The 22,157-nt window shown below is 55.2% G+C and overlaps 2 protein-coding genes across 5 annotated transcripts; one reads left to right on the top strand and one right to left on the bottom strand.

Moving 5' to 3' along the window:
• The first annotated feature begins 1,155 nt into the window (after positions 1 to 1,155).
• On the top strand, positions 1,156 to 11,403 carry LGALS2 (galectin 2). The gene is made up of 4 exons (XM_003821564.7): positions 1,156 to 1,343; positions 9,304 to 9,386; positions 10,500 to 10,659; positions 10,823 to 11,403. Exons 1-4 carry the CDS (start codon positions 1,338 to 1,340, stop codon positions 10,970 to 10,972), a joined length of 399 nt encoding a protein of 132 aa, XP_003821612.1. The 5' UTR covers positions 1,156 to 1,337; the 3' UTR covers positions 10,973 to 11,403.
• A 426-nt stretch (positions 11,404 to 11,829) lies between these two features.
• Positions 11,830 to 20,772, bottom strand: CDC42EP1 (CDC42 effector protein 1). Of its 4 annotated transcripts, XM_055105530.2 has the most exons (4): positions 20,614 to 20,744; positions 15,491 to 15,613; positions 14,401 to 15,141; positions 11,830 to 13,106 (listed from the first exon to the last, which is right to left on the bottom strand). In XM_055105530.2, the coding sequence occupies exons 3-4, from the start codon at positions 14,861 to 14,863 to the stop codon at positions 12,415 to 12,417; spliced, it is 1,155 nt and encodes a 384-aa protein (XP_054961505.1). In that variant the 5' UTR covers positions 14,864 to 15,141; positions 15,491 to 15,613; positions 20,614 to 20,744; the 3' UTR covers positions 11,830 to 12,414. The 4 variants fall into 4 exon arrangements, with proteins under 4 accessions (XP_054961505.1, XP_034804365.1, XP_063459320.1 ...); XM_034948474.3 differs by lacking the exon at positions 15,491 to 15,613 and having other exon boundaries at positions 20,614 to 20,772; XM_063603250.1 differs by lacking the exons at positions 15,491 to 15,613; positions 20,614 to 20,744 and adding an exon at positions 19,386 to 19,901.
• Between the last annotated feature and the right edge of the window lie 1,385 nt (positions 20,773 to 22,157).

Genomic DNA, 22,157 nt, shown 5'->3' with positions numbered 1-22,157 from the left:
GTGATTATTTTTCTTTTTATTTAATATCTCTAATTGTCTATAGTAAGCATGCCAGTTACATAAGTAACAGAAGTCAAGAGCAAAGCATTTTCATCCTCCGTGTCCCCCACTCAGCCCTCCCACTCCTTCTGCACTTTTATTTATTTTTTATTTTTTTATTTGAGACGGAGCCTCACTCTGTCGCCCAGGCTGGAGTGTAGTGGCGCGATCTTAGCTCCTTGTAACCTCCACCTCCCGGGTTCAAGCGACTCTCCTGCCTCAGCCTCTTGAGTAGCTGTGACTACAGGTGCGACCACGCCCAGCTAATTTTTGTATTTTTAGTAGAGATGGGGTTTCACCATGTTGGCCGGGCTGGTCGCAAACTCCTGACTTCAGGTGATCTGCCTGCCTTGGCCTCCCAAAGTGCTGGGATTACAGGCTTAAGCAACTGCGCCCAGCTCTCCTCTGCTTTTGACCATTTGTTGTAAATAGTTTGAAATCTTTTCTTTGAATCTGTGTATTGGTTTTGAAACCTACATGTCCGATCAGATAAATAATATGGGGAGGGAAGAAGAAAACATAATGCTCTCTGACAGTGAATCATAACATCATAGAAAATTAGAACCTTAGGCCAGGCGCAATGGCTCACGCCTGTAATCCCAGCACTTTGGGAGGCCAAGGTGGGCAGATCACGAGGTCAGGAGATCGAGACCATCCTGGCTAATACGGTGAAACCTCGTTTCTACTAAAAATACCAAAAAATTAGCCGGGCATGGTGGCGGGTGCCTGTAGTTCCAGCTACTCGGGAGGCTGAGGCAGCAGAATGGTGTGAACCCAGGAGCTTGCATTGAGCGGAGATCGTTGCCACTGCACTCCAGCCTGGGTGACAGAGTGAGACTCCGTCTCAAAAAAAAAAAAAAAAAAAAGAAAATTAGAAACCTAGACTTTTTTTTTTTTGCAAAGCAAATCTCTCTTTTTACAGGCAAGGAAGCTGGGCTAAGTGAGGGAGGCTGGGAGAGCTGTCAAGCGGCTGCATTGCGGTTTGTGTGGGGGCAGAGCTGGGGCTGCTTCCCCTCTCGGGCTCTGGGAGCGCTGAGGAGGGGGAGGCTGGGCTGGAGGGAGGCCCGGAGGATGCTCCGGGCTGGGTGGGGTGGAGCTGGCTGAGGAGTCTTCTGCCTGTTTGTGCTGGGTACTGGGAGATGCAGGCGGGGAGACACGAGGTAGAAGGGGCAAAGTCCTCACCTCGGAACTTGAGGGAGTTAATGTGTAATATTCTAGGATATAAGCTTGACCACGAGTTGAGACCCTGAGCACAGGCCTCCAGGAGCCGCTGGGAGCTGCCGCCAGGAGCTGTCACCATGACGGTGAGGACACTAGCCCCCTGCTGCCTGCCCCACTCTGTTCATCTTTGTCTTTGCCTGGGTGGGGGCTTTTAGGGAAAACCATTGCTGTCCCTCTCTGGGCCTCAGTTTCCCCATCTGTGCAGCAAAGAAGTTGGACAGAGGTCTTTTTTTTAAAAAACAGCATCTTGGGCCAGGCGTGGTAGCTCCTGCTTGTAATCCCAGCACTTTGGGAGGCCGAGGCTGGTGGATCATCTGAGGTTGGGAGTTTGAGACCAGCCTGACCAACATGGAGAAACCCCGTCTCTGCTAAAAAAATACAAAATTAGCTAGGCCTGGTGGCGCATGCCTGTAATCCCAGCTACTGGGGAGGCTGAGGCAGGAGAATCACTTGAACCTGGGAGGCAGAGGTTATGGTGAGCCGAGATTGTGCCATTGCACTCCAGCCTGGGCAACAAGAGTGAAACTCCATCTCAAAACAACAATAGCAATACAGCATCTTGCTCTGTCACCAGGTGGAGTGCAGTGGTGGCAATCATAACGCACTTGATTTAAGCAAGGACTTGACCTCCTTGGCTTAAATGATCCTCCCACCTCAGCCTCTTGAGTAGCTGGGACCCCAGGCACTCACCACAACACTGGCTAATTTTATTTGTTTCTTTTTCTCTTTTTTTTTTTTTTGAGATGGAGTCTCGCTCTGTTGCCCAGGCTGGAGTGCAGTGGCCCGATCTCAGCTCATTGCAACCTCTGCTGCCTGGGTTCAAGCAATTCTCTGGTCTCAGCCTCCCAAGTAGCTGGGATTACAGGTATGTGCCACCACACCTGGCTAATTTTTTTTTTTTTTTTTTGAGACGGAGTTTCTGTTGCCCAGGCTGGAGTGCAATGGCACGACCTCAGCTCACCACAACTTCCACCTCCCAGGTTCAAGCAATTCTCCTGCCTCAGCCTCCCGAGTAGCAGGGATTACAGGCATGCACCACCACACCTGATTAATTTTGTATTTTTAGTAGGGGTTTCTCCATGTTGGTCAGGCTGGTCTTGAACTCCCGATCTCAGTGCTGGGATTACAGGTGTGAGCCACTGCTCCTGGCCTAATTTTTGTATTTTTAAAGTAGAGACAGGGTTTCACCATGTTGGCTAGGCTGATCTCGAACTCCTGACCTCAGGTGATCCGCCCACCTCGGCCTCCCAAAGTGCTGGGATTACAGGCGTGAGCCACCCCACCCAGCTTATTTCTTATTTTTCGTAGAGATGAGGTCTCACTATGTTGCTCAGGCTGATATCAAACTCCTGGGTTCAAGGGATCCTCCTGCCTTGGCCTCTCGAAGTGCTGAGATTACAGGTGTGAGCCACTGTGCCTGGCCTCCATTGAGCTTTATAGAGATTAAAAAAAAAAAACTCAGCTTGGGCAATATAGTGAGACCTTTTCTGCTACAGGTGCATGCCACTACGCCTTGCCTTAAAAAATTAGTAGGGGTAGCGGCACACTCCTCAGCCTTGGGAGGCTGAGGATCACTTGAGCCCAGGAGGTCGAGGCTACAGTGAGCTGTAATTGCACTACTGTACTCCAGCCTGGGCAACAGAGTGAGACCTTGTCTCATATACACACACACACAAAACCCAAGTCCTGGAGAGCAAATTGCCCAAGGCCACAAGCTGCAAATCACAAGGGGTTGAGTGGATTCCCACTGAGGTCTCTGATTCGTTGATTCTACACCTGACTCTGCCACAGCTTTACTGTGTGGCTTTGGCCAAGTCACTGACCGTCTCTGAGCCCCAGTCTTCCTTACATCTGTGGAAGGGGATCACAGGCTGCCTCTTCTGAGGATTAGATGGTGTATTCATTGCCTAGGGCTGCAATAACAAATTACCACCAAATTGTGGGTGGCTTCACACAATAGACGTTTGTTCTGTCTTGGTTTTGGTGACTAGAAACCTGAAACCAAGGTGCTACAGGGCTACGCTCCTGCTGAAGGCGCAAGGGGAGGGTTCTTTCTTGCCTCTTCCAGCTTCTGGTGGCTGCTCGCATTCCTTGGCTTGCATCACTCCAATCTCTGCCTCCAACTTCACGTGGACTCCTCTGTGTGTCTCCGTCTCTGTGTCTATATTTCTCTCCTCTTATGAGAACACTGGTCGTATTGGATTTAGGACCAACCCTAAACCAGTATGACCTCTTAACTCGATTACATATGCAAAGGAACTATTTTTAAATAGGTCACATTGAGGCTGGGCGCGGTGGCTCACCCCTGTAATCCCAGCACTTTGGGAGGCCGAGGCAGGCGGATCACTTGAGATCAGGAGTTCAAGACCAGCCTGGCCAACATGGTGAAACCCTGTCTGTACTGAAAATACAAAAACAAAAAAAAAAGAAGAAGAAGAAGAAGAAAAAATTAGACAGATGTTGTGGCGGGCACCCGTAATCCCAGCTACTTGGGAGGCTGAGGCAGGAGAATCGGTTGAACCCGGGAGGCAGAGGTTGCAGTGAGCCGAGATCGAGCCACTGTACTCCAGCCTAGGTGACAGAGTGAGACTTCATCTCAAAAAAAAAAAAAAAAAGGTCACATTGACAGGTTCTAGGTGGACATGAATTTTCAGGGGATGCTATTCAAGTGCAGGGGGGATGCAGGATGTGAATGTGCCAGGGGTCCTGCGTGGAAGGGTCTATGCCCTCATCACCCTCTGCCTCTCGGGGAGGACTGCTGTGGCCCACGGACTCTCCCGACCTTCTCTTTCCTGGTCATCTCACCTCTGCCTTTTCTTTCCTCTCTCTGCAGCTCCAGAGGCCATATCATCCAAATCCCTTATACGACAGATAAGGGAACCAAGGCCCAGAAAGGGGCTAAGCTGGCCCCAGGCCCCTCTGCCAATTAGGGGCAGAGTCGGCACTAGAGTCTGGGCCCCCAACTCCCCACCCCCCCAGCTCTAGGGACGACCACACCCCCACCCAGTTCTGCCTGTCTCTCTCTGCGCCTTTGACTCTGTTGGGTGGGGACAAGTCTCCCGGGCCTGCACCCTCCCGCAGCTCTCAGCATCCCTATTTGTCCAAGTGCACCCCTGACCCTGGACTTCCGAGTGCTTCTGCCCTGCAGCAGCCCCCACCTCTATCCTTGGGGTTTGAGCTTTGCTGTTTCCGTCAGGCAGCCCCCAGGAGCTGCAAGGGGAGTGTGGGTGCTTCTCTTAGTCCAGGCCCAGCCCAGCTCCCCTATCCTGGCCTGACTGTTGCAGGGCTCGGGGTGTGGGCACAGGCTGCTGGCAGGAGGCGGGGAGCCATCTCCTGATGCTTGGTGTTAGACGTGTGTGTGCGCAGGGCACACGTCTGTGAGTGTCTGTGTGGCGGGCACACCTGTCTTCTGTTTCTTGTTTGAGCCCCTTTTGGACTGTCCTCACTGGATAACCTCATCTCCCAGAGGTAATGGTCTTTGTCAGTGAGAGACTGATTTTTTTTTTTTGAGACAGAGTCTCGCTCTTTCGCCCAGGCTGGAGTGCAGTGGCGCCATCTTGGCTCACTGCAAGCACCGCCTCCCGGGTTCACGCCATTCTTCTGCCCCAGCCTCCCGAGTAGCTGGGACTACAGGCGCCCACCACCACATCCGGCTAATTTTTTGTATTTTTAGTAGAGACAGGGTTTCACCGTGTTAGCCAGGATGATCTCAATCTCCTGACCTCGTGATCCGCCCGCCTCGGCCTCCCAAAGTGCTGGGATTACAGGTGTGAGCCACCGCGCCTGGCCAGCAAGAGACTGATTTTAATCCCGTCTGTCTGGCTCCAAAATCTGGACCCCACCCCGTCGTGTTAAGCGAAGACATGGGGAGTTAGGTGTCCAGCCTCCAAACCCCACTTTCTCTAAAGCAGGGAGGTTTTGCTCCCAGGGGACAACAGACCCTGTCTGGAGACATTCTTGGTTGTCACCGCTCAGGGGAGGGTGTCACTGACATCCAGTGGGTAGAGGCCAGGAATACTGCTCAACATCCTATAACACAAGGGACAGACCCCAACAAAGAAATGCCTGCCCCAAACGTCCAGAGGGCCAAGGCTGAGAAGCCCTGGTCTGAGCAGCCTCGTGTCTGACATGACGCCGTCATGGCCCGCTGTCCTGGGTTAAGCATTGCTGCCTCCTCCAGGCGTCTCTTATAAAATGTACTGCCAGACCGGGCACAGTGGCTCACACCTGTAATCCCAACACTTTGGGAGGCCGAAGTGGGAGGATCCTTTGAGCTCAGGAGGTCGAGGCTGGCCTGGACAACATAGTGAGACCCCATCTCAAAAAAAAAAAAATCAGCTGGGCCAGGTGGGATACCTGTGGTCCAGGCTACCTGGGGGGCTGAGGTGGGAGGATTGCTTGAGCCCAAGAGGTCAAGGCTGTAGTGAGCTCTGATCACATCACTGCACTCTAGCCTGGGTGACAGAGCAAGACCTTTCAAAAAAATAATGTATTACTGGCTGAGGTGGGAGGACCACTTGAGGGTCAGGAGTTCCAGAGCAGCCTGGGTAACATAGCAAAACCCTATCTCTACAAAAATTTTAAAAATTAGCTGGGCATGGTGGCACACGTCTATAGTCGTAGCTACTTAGGAGGCTGAGGCAGGAGAATCGTTTGAGCTCAGGAGGCTATGAGGCTGCATGCAGTGAGTTATAATCGTGCTACTGCACTCCATCTTGGGTGACAGAGCAAGACCCTGTCTCAAAAAAAAAAAAAAAGAAAGAAAGAAAAGAAAAAAAAAATGCTGGGTGTGGTGTCTCACGCCTATAATCCCAGAACTTTGGGAGGCCCAGAGGGGAGGATCACTTGAGGTCAGGAGTTCGAGACCAACCTGGCCAAAGTGGTGAAACCCCGTCTCTACTAAAAATACAAAGAAAATTAGCTAGATATGGTGGTGGGAGCCTGTAATCTCAGTGACTCGGGAGGCTGAGGCAGGATAATTGCTTGAACCCGGGAAGTGGAGGTTGCAGTGAGCCAAGATTGCACCACTGCACTCCAGCATGGGTGACAGAGTGAGACTCCATCTCAACATCTCAAAAAAAAAAAAAAAAAAAAAAAAAGGAACTTACTGCCTGTGGGAGAGTTGGGCAATACCTAACAACCTACCCCTACATGTGACCTACCAGCGGGTCACTTCCTCCTCTGCAGAGAGGAGGCGGCTGCCAGCAAGAGGGCACTGAGGGTCCTCCCATGGCCACTGCCCCCTTGACTTCTGGCAAAGTGCCCCAGTCCAATGAGCTCATTCAGGGCTTCTCAGATCATGCTTTTTCTGGAAATAAAAAGAAAAAAGTCAGTGAGCAGAACTCCCACAATGTAAAAGTGTCCTCCCATAAGTTGTTCTAAATCTTTGGTGCCTGTTGCGTCCCAGTCAGACCAACCCTCACCCTCTGGTCATAGATGCAAAAACTGGTCTTGGGTAATGAGTTTTTTTTTTTTTTTTTTTTTTTTTAGACAGAGTCTTGCTCTGTCGCCTGGCACAATCTCGGCTCACTGCAACCTCCGCCTCCTGGGTTCAAGCGATTCTCTTGCCTCAGCCTCCCAAGCAGCTGGGACGACAGGCATGTGCCACCACACCCGGCTAATTTTTGTATTTTTAATAGAGACAGGGTTTCTCCATGTTGGCCAGGCCAGTCTCAAACTCCTGACCTCAGGTGATCCACCCGACTCAGCCTCCCAAAGTGTTGGGATTACAGGCGTGAGCCACCGCGCCCAGCCCTGGGTAATGAGCTTTGAAAACCCAGCTTAGAAATCTCCCCTAGTAACCATCGTGAGGCTAGAGGAGGCTCCTACTGTACAGAAATTCAGGTGCTGCTTTCCTATGGAAAATAAGGAGCAGATGAATCATAACTGCAAGTAATCAAAATGATGGTCATTTGGGCAGACCACTGTCCAGAAAAAAAGAAAAAATTTAAAAAAGAAAATTAAGGCTGGGCTTGGTTCACGCCTGTAATCCCAGCACTTTGGGGAGCTGAGGTGGGCAGATCAATTGAGGCCAGGAGTTTGAGACCAGCCACACCAACATGGTGAAACCTTGTCTCTACTAAAAATGCAAAAATTAGGCATGGTGGTACATGCCTGTAGTCCCAGCTACTCGGGAGGCTGAGGCAGGAGAATCGCTTGAACCTGAGAGGTGGAGGTTGCAATGAGTCGAGATCGCACCGTTGCACTCCAGCCTGGGCGACAAAGCAAGACTCTGCTCAAAAAAACCACAAAAAAACAAAAAAAGAAAAGGAAAGTAAAACAATAAATGATGGTGGTCCTGTGATTTGCTGTTGGTCTACATGAGGGCCTGTGCATGGGATTTCACAAACATGTTCTTGAATCCTCTCAAAACCAGCTTGAAGGTTGGTGGTGTCTCCCTGGTGTGACAGGGTCTGTCATACAGCTGGCATTCAGCAACAACAACAACAAAAATAGAAATGGGAGTCTCGCTATGTTGCCCAGGCTGGTCTCCAACTCCTGGGCTCAAGGGACCCTCCTGTCTCAGCCTCCCGAGTAGCTGGAATACAGGTACACACTTCCACACCCAGGCTATCAACTGTTTTTTAAATGAATAAATCAAATTAGTCAATTTTACAGAAGGGGAAAGTGAAGCTTGGAGAGAGACTTTGATGGACATAGGACTTGCGGAGTTTTATAGATTCTTAGTTTTTGTTTGTTTGTTTGTTTTTGTTTTTGAGACGGAGTCTTGCTCTGTTGCCTAGGCTGGAGTGCAGTGGCGTGATCTTGTCTCACTGCAACCTCTGCCTCCCAGGCTTAAGCCATTCTCCTGCCTCAGCCTCCCAAGTAGCTGGGACTATAGATGCGTGCCACCACACCTGGCTAATTTTTGCATTTTTAGTAGAGACAGGGTTAAATGTTAGGCAGACTGGTCTTAAACTCCTGACCTCAGGTGATCTGGCTGCCTCGGCCTTCCAAAGTGCTGGGATTACAGGTGTGAGCCACTGGGCCCAGCCTTTTTTTCTGTTTTTCTTTGAGATGAAAAGTCACTCTTGTCGCCCAGGCTGGAGTGCAATGGTACGATCTCAGCTCATGGCAACCTCCGCTTCCAGAATTCAAGCAATTCTCCCGCCTCAGCCTCCCGAGCAGCTGGGATTACAGGCGCCCGCCACCATGCACAGATAATTTTTTTTATTTTATTTATTATTATTATTATTATTATTATTTTTGAGATGGAGTTTCGCTCTGTCGCCCAGGCTGGAGGGCAGTGACGCGATCTCACCTCACTGCAAGCTCCGCCTCCCGGGTTCACACCATTCTCCTGCCTCAGCCTCCCGAGTAGCTGGGACTACAGGCGCCTGCCACCACACCCGGCTAACTTTTTGTATTTTTAGTAGAGATGGGGTTTCACCATGTTAGCCAGGATGGTCTCGATCTCCTGACCTCGTAATCCACCCGCCTCAGCCTCCCAAAGTGTTGGGATTACAGGTGTGAGCCACCGCGTCTGGCCAATTTTTTAATTTTTAGTAGAGACGAGGTTTCACCATGTTGCCCAGGCTGGTTGCTAACTCCTGACCTCAGGTGATCAGCCCGCCTCGGCCTCCCAAAATGCTGGGATTACAGGCGTGAGCCCCTGTACCTGGCCAGATTTAGTTTTGGGTGGGCCAAGATCTTGTGCCTCTGTTACAGTCATTTTCCATATCATATTTTTGTTTCTGGGGTTCTGCTGAGGGCAGTGTGATTTCATCACTTGAACACTTTGCGGAACTGGGCAGGAAGCACTCTGCCCATTTCATAGATGGGCAAACTGAGCCTCCGTCCTGTGCCTCTTCGGGTTGGGGTGGATAAGAGCAAAACAGGGCAGAGAGTGGGGAAGCTCTGGGGAGGCCTTGATCAGAGCGCTCTGGCTCTGCCACTTTCCAGCTTGGTGGTCTCCTGCGTCCTCACGTGGGCAGGGGGATTGAGACCTGCAGCTGGGTTGGGATGAGGTGGATGAAGCTGCTGAGCAAGTGTGGGATTGATTTTCTGTGGGGACTCGAGTGGAATGTTTCTCTGTTGGCCCAGGGGGAACTTGAGGTTAAGAACATGGACATGAAGCCGGGGTCAACCCTGAAGATCACAGGCAGCATCGCCGATGGCACTGATGGGTGAGCAAGGTTTCAGGGTTGGGGGAGTCTGCAGGCCCGGAATAGGCAGGGCGGGTGGGGCAGGCAGGGCAGCCCTGTGAAGTGGTCAGGCAAGAGGGACGTCAGGCCAATGGGCCCTTTTTCACACCCTTCTCCCCACACCCCTGCTGGCCCCCACTTCATGTCTGAGGCTAGGTTTGGGGACCTGCAGAATTTCAGAGTTGATGCCATATGCTCTGTTCTTTTGCCCCAACAGCCATTGAAGGGGCAGGTGGAGAAGCCCCTGGAACTCTGCCTGGCCCCCTGCGGGGCAGGTGCCTCTAGGGAACGCCCAAATCCCCAGAGACACCACCCTCTTTACCCAGCAGAATGGCCACAGGCTGGCATTTCATGAGCATTAAACCAGGGCAGCCACCAGGGGAGGCTGAGTGGTCTCGCTGGCATCCTCTTGGTTAGAACCAGCGGCCTCACCACCTCCGTGAGTCACAGTCCAGCGAAGGGCTCTCTCGCCTGCAGAACATGTCAGCGCATCTTGGAACTGTGCTTTATCTACTTTTGGTTAGAGAGGGGGCGGGCAGTTGCATGCCATAGGAGCTAAGGGAAAAGTGACTTATTTCTCCTACTTGGGTCCCTCAAGTTTGTCAAAATGTGTGATACCCTTGGTCTGAGACTCCCAAATGAAGACACCCCATGACCCAGAATGCCCCACTTTCAGGAACCCTGCAGGTCTAGCCCAGGCTCCTGTAGTGATCCTGCCAAGAAGTCATACAACCCCGGTTGCACACCCATAGTGACAGGGAGCTCACCACCTTAGGTTGGCTGCTGGTGGCTAAATTTAATAGGTCTTCAGATATCTAAGAGATAGCATTTCTCTCTCCCAGGAGAGCCACCCCCAATTCCTGAAGCTGTCACTATCAGTTACCCTTCTCTCAACAGTGTGATCCCTGCTCCAAATGGAATGTGCTACCACAGTGCTAAGTCTGAGCAGGTTGTTACCTCCCTTGTTTTAAGGCACAGATCTCAACTAACACAAGCTTTGATTCTTCCAGCTTGTGGTCAACCAAGGTCCTCCAACCCAAGCTGCTTTATCCAGGCCTGAGCCCTGAACCTCACCTGCTACCCCTTCTCCTGCAGCTTTGTAATTAATCTGGGCCAGGGGACAGACAAGCTGAACCTGCATTTCAACCCTCGCTTCAGCGAATCCATCATTGTCTGCAACTCATTGGACGGCAGCAACTGGGGGCAAGAACAACGGGAAGATCACCTGTGCTTCAGCCCAGGGTCAGAGGTCAAGGTGAGGTCAAAGGGGGAAAGGGCACTGGGGTGATGTCAAGGGGAGGGCCCAGATGGAAGAGAGCCTGGCCTGGACACAGGTGCTGGCCTTGTTTGAGCCATCAGGCATTGCCCTGGCCCATTTCCAGGGCCTCCTGCCTCCTTGACACCCTCCCTCCCCACAGTTCACAGTGACCTTTGAGAGTGACAAATTCAAGGTGAAGCTGCCAGATGGGCACGAGCTGACTTTTCCCAACAGGCTGGGCCACAGCCACCTGAGCTACCTGAGCATAAGGGGCGGGTTCAACATGTCCTCTTTCAAGTTAAAAGAATAAAAGACTTCCAGCCGAGATTCTCTGTCCTGGTTCTTCTTCCGAGTCACACCAGGATCAACAGAGCTTGGCTGTGTTCCCCTATCCCTACCTGCAGTTCCTGCCCCAGGGCTAAAAGCAAACAAAATAATCTGTTTTTATCGAGTCTTCCTGTGGCAAGAACTGTGGCTTGTGACTCCTTTCTCTCTTGGGTCCCTCAAGTTTACAAAAACATGGGATACCCCTGGTCTGAGGACCTCTGAATGAAGGCACCCCATGATCCAGAATGTCCTGCTCTCAGGGATCCTGAGGTCCCGTAGTGATCCTGCCTCCTGCCACACATCCTCTGGCTGCATACCTGTAGTGACAGGGAGCGCACCACCTCACGTTAGCTGTTTGTGGCTAAATTTAACCGGTCTTCCGATACCTAAGGAGGGCATTTCTCTTTCCGTGCATTTTAATGCTCCTGGCATTTTCATAATACTGAGGAGGAAACAGATATGAGGACACCCGGCTGCCATGTTGGGAGGCTGAGACATGCTCCCAACAGTTCTACGCACTTGCTTCTGTCTACTTGCCCCCACCATCGCCAGAGCAAATGCCACGCTGCCCTGTGGGATTATGGGGCAGACACGAGTCCCAGGCACCTGGGCCAGGGGCTGTTCCCGGAACTGCAGATAAGGGCTCCCACCTGGGCCTCTTATCTCAGGGGCGTTCCAGCCTGGTTACTCATTACCCTCCCCTTGGCGCGTCCACTTCCCTTCCCTGCTGGGGGCCTTGATGGGGGATCCTTGGCTTTCTAAACTCCCTGGAGGGGAGGGGACTGAAGCAGACAGAGCTGATGCTGTTGTCCCAGGTCCCCAAGCATCTTGCAGGACACCTTTTATCAAAACAGCCTTATTTAATCAGGCCCCAGAGGCAAGTCTGGGGTATACAGGCAGGTGGGATTCCTCCCCGGGAGGTCATACCTGACCTTTCTGGGGTAAGAGGGAGGCTGGGGCGGGGATGTTGGGGAAGCGGCCTGGGAGACGGCTGTCAGGGTTGCAGCAGGGACGCTCTGGGATGAGCTGGGGGCAGGCGGTCCCTTTGGGAGGTGAGACAATGGCCCTGTGTGGTACACTCCCTGCCCCCCACCCCCCACGGGCCGCTTGGTCTGGCACAAAGGACACACTGTGAGGCTGGGTCCTCCAGCTGGTGGGGGTGGCATGGAGTGGGGCCTAAGGAACAGCTATTAGGTCCAAAGTGGCAGTCGGGGGAGGTGGTCAGTTTGGCAGGGCCTCTGGGAGCATAAAAGTCCCAGAGCAAGCCTGGCCTTCCCTGTCCTCCCTCCCATGTCTGTCCTGCAGAGGTGGGGAGGGGTTTAGGGGCAACACGACTTCTCCCCTCTCCGGTCTGGTAGGAACCAGCTGTTAGGTGAGGGGCCGGCTCTGCACCTAGGTGGGGCCCTGGGACCATGCCCCAGCCCCTCACACCTTGACCTCATCATCCTCCTCAGCATCCGCAAATTCAAAGGTGTTTGCTTGCACTGTGCTGGGCACCGGGGTCCTGCTGCCTGCCTGGGGCGCCCTCCACTCTTCGTCCAGGCTCTCCCAGGAGGCCCGGGCTTGGGGCAGCACCTCCACCCGCTCCTGCCGCGCATCCATCTCTGGGTAGTGGCGGCCGCCATCCCAGCCTGCTCCCCAGTGCCTGCCGAGGGCAGGGCCAGCAGGTCCTCGGGGACCCCCTCCCACTGGGCTGGCCTTCACCTCAGCCACTGGGCCCAACCCAGCTGTTACCCCATTGGGACAGTGTCCATGGGGTGTGGAGCTTGCGGCAGGGGCTGGGGGATTTGCAGCAGGACCCGTGGGGGTTGCGGCAGGTGCTGAGGGGTTTGCAGCAGGCGCTGGGGGGTTTGCAGTAGTGGCTGGGGGGTTTGCAGCAGGACCCGTGGGGTTTGCAGCGGGGGCTGGAGTCTCAGCTGCAGGGGCTTCTGGGAGGCTCATGACCCCTAGCAGCTCGCTGAGGAGCGAGGGCCCAAGGTCGAGGTCCAGGCGGAAGGACAAGAGAGAGTCAGAGCGGCGAAGCCCGGGCTCAGAGGGGAAGGAACCATCCCGGTCTCGGTCATGCGGCTTTTCCGAGCGGGGCAGGCGGGAGATGGTGCAGAACCCAGAGTCCAGGCCTAGAAGAGAAATGGGCAGTGGGCTCAGAGCTGGGGTCCCTCACCAGGAATTCAGGAGGGGAGACAGGACCAGTCCTGGCTTGCTGTGTGGCTTCTGGCTAGTCCCTCCCCTCTCAGGCCTCGGTTTCTCCCATCTTTCCAATAGAATACACTCCATGGTCACCTGTGTGATCTTCCTCTCTACCCCGAAAGCTGAAAATCATCATTATCCTCATTTCCATTATGCAGATGGGGAAAGTGAGGCTCAGTTTGGGATGGGGCGAAGGAGCTAGCCCAAGGCCATAGAAGTCTGACGAGGTGGAATCAAGTCTGGAGCTCAAATCTCCTCTCAGTCCCAACTGTGACCTCAGCCATGGCCACCGGCTCCCTGCCATGACGCTGGCCGATGGCTGCAGGTGAACCCATAGCACGTGAGCTGGTTTGTGGACACAGGATGGGACCAGCAATCGGGTCTGACTGTATAGAAATGAAGGACAGACACGTCCAGCCCCTGCTTCCAGGACTACAGACCTGAGACAGAATCGGGTTTCTGTGGACCAGTCCTCAGTGCGGTTCTGAGCGGCCGCCTGGGGCAGGGGCGTTAGAGCCACTCCTGCAAGGCAGGGAGTGGCCACCAGGTGGCAGCAGGGGCCCATGGTTCTCAGGTGAGCTCTGACCAAATGGCCAAGGTGGCACTTCTGGCTGGGCAGGAAGGCCCGTGGCTTGCGGTTCCTGTGAGTGGTTTTCCAAATTTGTCGGGTTACAGGAAACCAAGTTCAGATAACAACAGCTCCAGTGTCCTGAGCACCTACTAAGTACCAGCCCCCCTGCGCCTCTCCTGGCACTGAATCTTAGCAATGACCCCGAGAGACTCATTATCCAGGCGAGGACTTGAACTTATAGAGGTCAATTGACTTCCTGAAATTCAGGCAGAACCGAATTGGAATCTAGAGCCCAGGCCCTTCACCTCTCCATGATATCATTCCGACATGAGGGGAAGGCTTTGGTTGAAGGGGGCAAGAATGGGTGGGTGACTGGTTCAGCTAAGGCCCAGAGAGGGGGATGTGCTTGCCCAGGTCACACAGCAAGTGAGGGGCAGCTAGAACTCAAACTCCACCTCCTCACTCTCAACCTCAGGTGTTTTGGGGAGTCAGCTTGTTCCCACCACTGCACCCCCTCCCCATCCATGATGTGGGGTTTGGGCCTGACCTCTGTGGTCACTTGGAGCTCACTTGGAGCTTGGAGGAGCCATTGAACCCCTCTGGGCCTCAGCCTCAGCCTCTGAAAAGTGGGCCAAGATGACCCAGGCCCTCACCGTAGCTGGAGTGGCCGTCTGTGGAGCTGGTGGGGCTGCTGTCGAAGCTGAGCTTGCCAACCACGAGGCTGTCGTAGGCGGCCTGGTTGAGCTGGGGCAGGGAGATGGCGTTCTTGATGATGGGGGAGATGGCCGGTGGAGCCGGGGAGGGTGCAGGGGGAGATGCCATCCTCCGGGGGGGCGCCCCCACCCTCCGCACCAGCTGCAGCTTCTTGGCCAGGAAGCTGCGGGGTGAGCGATGGGTGCTCCCGGAGCTGCCACCGTGGTTGCTGAGGAAGGACGTGTCCCCGAAGACATCCCCGCCGCGGCCCACATGCATGGTGTGGCGGAAGTCCCCGAGTGGGTGGCTGATCATGTCTGCAGTCAGCCGCCTCTTTCCCTGTGAACTGGACACCCAGCCCACAGGCGAGAGCTTGCCCAGGCTCATGGTGGGGGCGCCTCTGCCCCCCTGGGGGCCGGGCATCAGCTCTGGCTGCTCACAGCTGCTAGTCCATGCCTACCAGGGGCCGGGGGAGGGAGGTGGGCTGGGCTTGGGATGGCTGCTCAGCTCCTTTGCCCTGGCGGAAGCTGTAAATGGCACTCTCCTAAGGTGAGGTCCCCAAATGCTGAGGCTGTGGGGGGTTCATGGCTTGTCTCTCCCAGGGGCCCGTCTCCCAGCCCCTCAGAAGCAGCTATAGATGTTCAAGCGCAGAGAAAGCACCCCCGAGGTGGTCGGCAACTCTCCTGCCCAGAGGTGGAGACCTGGAAGGAAGACAGAATGGGTGGTGACGGCAGGCCCGCGACAGAGGAGGAAATCCGCGGTCCAAACATTAGCAGCTGAAGAAGATAGATGATCACACCCAACTACACGGATGGAGGCCTCCAACTGACGCGGGGCAGAAGCTAGGCACACGGGGACCCAAGTGAGTCTGTGTATAGAAAGTTCAAGAACACAGCCGGGTACGGTGGCTCATGCTGGTAATCCCAGCACTTTGGGAGGTTGAGGTGGGTGGCTCACCTGAGGTCAGGAGTTCGAGACCAGCCTGGCCAACATAGAGAAACCCCGTCTCTACTAAAAATACAAAACTTAGCCGGACGTGGTGGTGCGCACCTGTAATCCCAGCTACCCAGGAAGCTGCGGCAGGAGAATCGCTTGAACCTTGGAGGCAGAGGTTGCAGTGAGCCAAGATCACATCACCGCACTCCAGCCTCGGCAACAAGAGCAACATTCCGTCTCAAAAGAAAAAAAAAACACAAAAAACAAGGAAGTTCAGTAACAGGCAAAACCAATTGATGCTATTAGCAATCAGAATGATGGCAGCCTCTGAGCAGGTACTGACTGAATAGGGGACAAATAATTCATTGAGCTATACACTTAAGCCATGTATCAGGAAAAAATAGAAGCACTCATTCACTCATTCTAAGTCTGAGCAACATAATGAGACCTGGTTTTTACAAAAAATTTTTTAAAAAATTAGTTGGGTGTGGTGGTGTATGCCTGTGGTCCTAGCTACTCAGGAGGCTAAGAAGGGAGGATCCTTTGAGCCTAGGAGGTCAAGGCTGCAATGAGCCATGATTGTGTCACTGCACTCCAGTCTGGGAGACAGAGCGAGACCTTGTCTCAAAAAAAAAAAAAAAAAAAGGAAAAAAAAAAGAAAGCACTTATTCTGCAGGGCCCACTTATGAAGCACTTACTAAGTGCCAAGACCTCACCTGCCTCATCGTTTAAACCCATACAATACTCCTGAGGGGCTGGGCGCGGTGGCTCACGCCTGTATTCCCAGCACTTTGGGAGGCCAAGGCGGGTGAATCACGAGGTCAGGAATTAGAGACCAGCCTGGCCAACATGGTGAAACCCTGTCTCTACCAGAAATACAAAAAATTAGCTGGGCGTAGTGGCGGGCGCCTGTAATCCCAGCTACTCAGGAGCCTGAGGCAGGAGAATTGCTTGAACCCGGGAGGCAGAGGTTGCAGTGAGCCGAGATTGCGCCACTGCACTCCAGCCTGTGCGACAGAGCGAGACTCCGTCTCACAAACAACAACAACAACAAAAACATTACTCCTGAGGGCAGCATGAGATTAGAGAGGGGAAACTGAGGCACAAAGTGAAGTAACTTGCCTGAGGCTACGTAGTAAGAAATGGTGAAACAGGCCCCACATCCCAGAGCCCTGGAGCCCCAGGCTACACTGCCTCCTGCTGAGTAACAGAGTAAGTCACCTCCCTTCTCTGTGCATTAAAATCTCTGCCACGCAGCGAAGCCAGGAGGGAGCAGACACCTCACCAAAGCTTTGTGAAGCTGGGTAAACAGCCAGAGCAGAGGTTCCTCTGAACCATCCACCTTCAAGGAGCTTCCTGGAATAAGGATCCTGTGGTCAAAAGTGGCTTTTTCCAGCTGCCTCCTCCATGCGTGAGCATATTCAAGGCTCTGAGAAGGCCCGCAGGAAAAGACTTTATCACAGTTTGTCAAATTGACGTAGGAGCCTTGCTGTCAGGGAGCAAGCTTTGGAAAAAGCTCAGCTGGTGCCAAAAGCTATTTCTTGCGCATCTCTCCTTCCTGATTCCTCACCCCCACCATACACACACACACATCCTCCCCTGCTCCAGCTTCTCTAAGCATCTCTTGTTCTGACCCCTTTCCTTCTGACCCCTTTCCTTCTAGTGTCATACAAAGTCCAGGCTAGAGCACACCTGTGATCCTATGCTTTTCCTGTGGCCCACTGAGGGCAAAGCTGGCTAGAGGTCAGATCCACAGAGCTAGTTGAGACTTGAACTCACATAAGCCCTTGACTGGCTTGTGGAGCCCAGTCTTGCCTCCCGAGATCGGCAATGCACTTGGAGGGTGGGGAGGCCGCCTGGATTTTCCTGCCTTTCTCCCTTGGGCATCTAGCTTGGGCTCTGCACTTAACAAGTGCCAAATCAATGCCAGCTGAATCACAGATCTCCATGATAACCTGCATGCCAAAACATCACCCTGGCCCCTTCTGAGAGTGGGAGGGCAGGCTGGGCTCTGTGTCCTCACAATGTGACCTTGGGCAAGTCACTTACCTACACAGACCTGGGACCTCAGCTGATAAAAGTCAGTAATGATCCTTAAGAACACCTACGTCTGCGGCTCAGCCTTCTTCCTTTTTTAAAACCATTGCTGCCACCTCCAAGCATAAAAATCTCAATACTGCCCTTCTAATGTTATTTGAAATTCAAAATAGGTTAAATAACAAGATAAGAACAAAGAAGCCAATAGGACAAAGCTTGCTTTGTTTTCTGACTACATTCTCTTCCCTTCCCACCATCTGATCCTCCCCCAGCCCTAACTCCTCCCCCTTGTGGGGGGGAACTTCTGAATCATCTTTTTCCCTCCCTGGCACCCCCGGCACCGAGAAGTCCTCGTGGAATGTTTGCTGAAGTTCTGAAGCGATCCACAGTTGGCCAACCATTACATGATGTCATCTGATTCTCCCACAACCCTGCAAAGCCACAGCGTGGCCTATTTGACAGGCAGCACTGAGGTTCGGAGGGAAGGGAGACCTGTCCAAGGTTAAGTGACAGGTTCATGGCAGGGCCAAGTTTCCCTGCTCAGCAGGGATTAAGGATGCATCTCTGGGGGAAGGAATGGGAGCGGGGAGGGTGTTCCTCTGTACAATGTCCTGTAGAAGGGTCTGCCATGTGGCCTTACCCACTTGCTCCCACCCCAGCTCCCTGACTTTTTTTTTTTTTTTTTTTTGAGGCAGGGTCTCACTCTGTCACCCAGGCTGAATGCAGTGGCTCCATCACAGCTAACTGCAGCCTCGAACTCCCAGGCTCAAGCGATCCTCCCACCTCAGCCTCCTGAGTAGCTGGGACTACAGGCACATACCACTAGGCTCAGCTAAGTTTTTCCACTTTTTGTAAGGACAGGGTCTCACTCCATTGCCCAGGTTGGTCTCAAATTCCTGAACTCAAGCCATCCTGCTGCCTCAGCCTCCCAAAGTGCTGGGATTACAGGTGTGAAACACCACACCTGGCCTCCCTGACTTCTTGAGGCAGCACCTCATCTCCCAGCAAAAGGGGCTCCTCCCCCCAGAACCCCCATGGTCACTTTTGACTTGGGGGACCAGCTTCCTCCCCAATCTTGTGATGATCCCATCTTTCAAATATTTCTGGGCACCCCCCAATAGTACCCACCCCTCACACTACCCTGCCTACTGCGGTCGAGAGACTCTGCAGCGCTGTGGAGCTGAGGGCAGGGTATTGGGACCCGGTCTTCCCATGTGGAAAACGGAACAGCACACCAGGCAGTTCCCCTCCCAGGGGAGTTGCAAGGGTAGAAAATGTAATGAAACCCTCAGATACTGGAGCAGGGCAGCCATGGGTTCAAATCTGACACCTTTACACTAACATCTCTCATTCCAGGGACCCCGGTGGCAGCCACGTGGCACTTGCTGCCAACCACAGGGCACTGCTGGCCATCAGGTGTGCCTCACTTGGCACTGGAGTAAGCAGGGCTCCAAGTGTCCTGGTGCCAGGCTCACCTCCCCTCACCTGCCCAGGAACACCGCCCGTTAGTGTTCAGAACACCCCTTTCACAGATGGAAAAAACGAAGCTCAGAGACATTTACCCTCAGTCACAGACCAACATTGCTGGTAAATGCCCCAGGGTGGGGGTGAAGACGATGGGGAATGGGGAAGAGGATTTGGAGGGCTTGGATGCCCAGTGCTGAGCCTGGTGTGGGGTGCAGGTGCAGGCCTGGGAAGACAGGAGACCCAGCTCTGCAGATTCACTGCCTGTGACCTGGGCAAGGAGGTCACCACACAGCCTCAGTGTCCCTGGAGTCCTTATATTTACCCTATAGAGGATAGTCAGGGCCTGGGCACATGGCCTGAGCTCACTCAATGGTGGGAATGACGCAAGAACAAGTTTTGGAGCCGGGATCGGGCCAACAGGGGCCGCTGTGGAGGCACATGTGGTCGCGGGGAGGCCAAGGGCGGGTCTGAAGGACAGCGGGGGCGGCTGCACCCTGGCATTCACCTGGGGGTCACCCGCAGGCCGCAGTGCTGGCCAGGGGCCCACGTCTCATCCTGGAGGCCACTGCTCGGGTGCACACAGCCCACTTCCTGCGGGCATCCAGCTGGGTGACGCCCCCCCCACCGCTGGACAGCGGGTCCCGGTCATGGTTATGGCAGCTCCCCCAAACCTGCTGTGGTCCCTGGGATAAGGGGTTAAACCGGGCGGCTGGCTTCTCCTGCTCCTCAAAGTCCAGACGCTTCAAAGTGGAGAGACGGGGAAACTGAGGTCAGAACGGGGTAGCTAGTTGTTCGCAGTCGCGCTAGGGGACCCGGTCCTCCGTATTCCAAGGGGGGCACCGTGGGCCATTAGGGAGCGACGGGGAAAGTGGAAAGGAGACGCGCTTCGTGCCCACCGCCCCGAGTTAGAGCCGAACCAGCCCTGGACCGAGCGAGGCGGAGCGGCTGCGGGCCGCGTCTCGGGTCCCCGCGCCACGTTTAGTGCCGCTGCGGCCTCCCGGCCAGTCCCCCGTACTCTCTAAGCCTCAGTTTCCCGGTCTAGGAAAAGGGCTTCGAATGTTGCGGGTCTGGCACGGCTGGGGCAAAGGCAGAACAATCTAGAGGGCGGCCGGGATTGGAAGTCCGGGAAGGACTTCGGCCATCCAACATTCCCTGGGGGGACGGGGCTCAGGACGCGGAGGGTCGCTCCGCGGGGGAAGGGGACGACCGGCTGTCTTGGCCGGAGGGGAACCGGACGGGATGACCTCATCCGCGGCTCCAGCCTGGAATGCGGCGGTCGGGCAGGGGGGCAGGGTGCCTGTCCATCTCCCCGGGCCCCTCACCCCCCACTTCCCGCTCTCCGCGTGGGCCTCGGCGGAGGGGAGACATTCCGCCGCGTCGCCCGCTGCCCGCCCCGGCCCTTCCTTCCCCCGCACAGGAAGGCGCGGAGACAGCCCCCGCTCTGCCCCTCGGCTCGCCCCCTCCTCGCGCATTTTGGCCGCTCAGCCCGGTCCGATCCTCTGCCCCTTCCGCCAGCCTGGAACGGGACACGAAGCCCGAAAGCTCGGAGTTTCCTCGCGCGGCTCCGCGGCCGCGCCCGGCCTTCCCGTGGGCACCCGGGGGCGCCTCTCCCGGGCGGGTCTCGTCCCCGTCCCGGCCCCGGGAGCCTAGTAGGGTGCAGAGTCCCCGCGGGCGCCGGGACCCGCCGGCCTCCACGGCCTCCGCCCCGAGGACCCGCGCGCCCGGGCTGTTACCTGGCTCCGCGAGCCCCGGGGGCGCGGGACGAGGGCGGACTCGTCGTCTGCAGCGGCGGCGGCCGCGCGTCCCGGCTGGCAGCCCGGGAGAGTCGCTGGGCCGGTCTGCGCCGCCCTGGCCGCGGGCTCCGCGGGCTGGATCCGGGGGCGGGGGCGGGGTGTGGGCGCTCCCGCCTCCCGCCCCTCTCCTCCCGCCCGCGGGCGGGGCCCGGCCCCCTCCCCGGCACCGTCCTCGCGGCCGCCGAGAGCTGGCAGGGACGCGGCTGGGGGGCCAGGCCAGGCCTCTGCTCGCCACCCCGGACAAGGCCAGCCGGGGAACGTGCGGGCTGCCCCGGGGAGGCGACTCCCGTCCCCGGCCGCCAACCCCTCCTCCACCGGTTCCCCTCGTGGCCTTGCTTGGGGCGTCCAGGCCTGATGAACTCTCCTCCCTCCTGGGCCCTCCAGCCGCGCCCTGCGGGAGTTTGGGGAACCGGGAAGCTCGATCTGAGGCCTTGAATGCCTGGGCCTTTAAACCTTGATGTTTACAGGCATGACATGCCCACTCCTTTGCTCCCCATTCTCATTCCCTTCCATCCGGTACAGGCCCCGCGGTGCCCAGGAGGAAGACAGCCATACTGGGGCGACTGGTAGAGTGGGGTAGAGTGGCCGTCAAGACCGGGACCCTGGAGCCGGACAGCCTGGGCTCCTGTCCTGCCTCGGTCACTACTTACCTTTCTCTGCCTCAGTTTCCTGATCTGAAAGTGGGATAGCTAATAGCAGCGTCAGATGTTGTGTGAAGTGTTCCCTGCTCCAAGAGCACCTAGGAGGCTTGCTCGGCAGGTAAATGAAGTCGCATCTCAGAGACTTTACAGACCCTCCCCCCACCCCGCCCACCTCCATGGAGGGCAGGGAATCAGCCATACCCGGGACCCTGTGCCATCCTCAAGGAGGGGAGAGAGATCTCTGGCCCCTGCCTCCCGTTGTTGTGCCCTCCTCTGACTACTCCCATCTGACTATAGAGTCCCTGGGCTGTCAGGGCACAGAGAGGTCCCTAACACTTCCTGCAGGGCCTGGGGGCTCAGGAAAGCTTCCTAGAGGAGATGATACCTGAGTTAAGTCTCTCTTTTTTTTTTTTTTTTGAGACGGAGTCTCTCTCTGTTGCTCAGGCTGGAGTGCCATGGCATGATCTCAGCTCACTGCAGCTTCCACCTCCCGGGTTCAAGCGATTCTCCCTCCTCAGCCTCCGGACTAGCTGGGATTACAGGCACCCACCCACGCCCGGCTAATTTTTATATTTTTTAGTAGAGAGGGGGCTTCACCATGTTGGCCAGGCTGGTCTTGAACTCCTTACCTCAGGTGATCCGCCTGCCTCGGCCTCCCCAAGTGCTAGGATTATGGGTGTGAGCCACTGCATGGTTGTGAGTTAAGTCTTAAAGGACGTGTAGGCAGAGGGAAGGGCAGTGGAAATGCACAGTGCACAGCTGGCAGGGGACAGCACAGCAAAGGTTGGGAGTGGAGGACCCTGCAGCGGAGGCAAACCCGGCTGGAGGAGACTGGCTGAGCGC

Source organism: Pan paniscus, chromosome 23 (genome assembly GCF_029289425.2).
Source record: "Pan paniscus chromosome 23, NHGRI_mPanPan1-v2.0_pri, whole genome shotgun sequence".
Classification (NCBI taxonomy): Eukaryota; Metazoa; Chordata; class Mammalia; order Primates; family Hominidae; genus Pan; species Pan paniscus.
Note: the sequence above shows the minus strand (reverse complement) of the source record. Positions and strands in the feature narration are given on the sequence as shown.

What these genes read in the sequence shown, in the direction of transcription:
- LGALS2 (XM_003821564.7), top strand. An exon ending in ATCGCCGATGGCACTGATGG is followed by an intron (nt 9,387 to 10,499) that starts GTGAGCAAGGTT and finishes CTTCTCCTGCAG; the next exon opens with CTTTGTAATTAATCTGGGCC. An exon ending in GCCCAGGGTCAGAGGTCAAG is followed by an intron (nt 10,660 to 10,822) that starts GTGAGGTCAAAG and finishes CCCTCCCCACAG; the next exon opens with TTCACAGTGACCTTTGAGAG.
- CDC42EP1 (XM_034948474.3), bottom strand. Translation starts at nt 14,863, where the DNA reads ATGCCCGGCCCCCAGGGGGGCAGAGGCGCCCCCACCATGAGCCTGGGC. An exon ending in AGACGGCCACTCCAGCTACG is followed by an intron (nt 13,107 to 14,400) that starts GTGAGGGCCTGG and finishes TTTCTCTTCTAG; the next exon opens with GCCTGGACTCTGGGTTCTGC.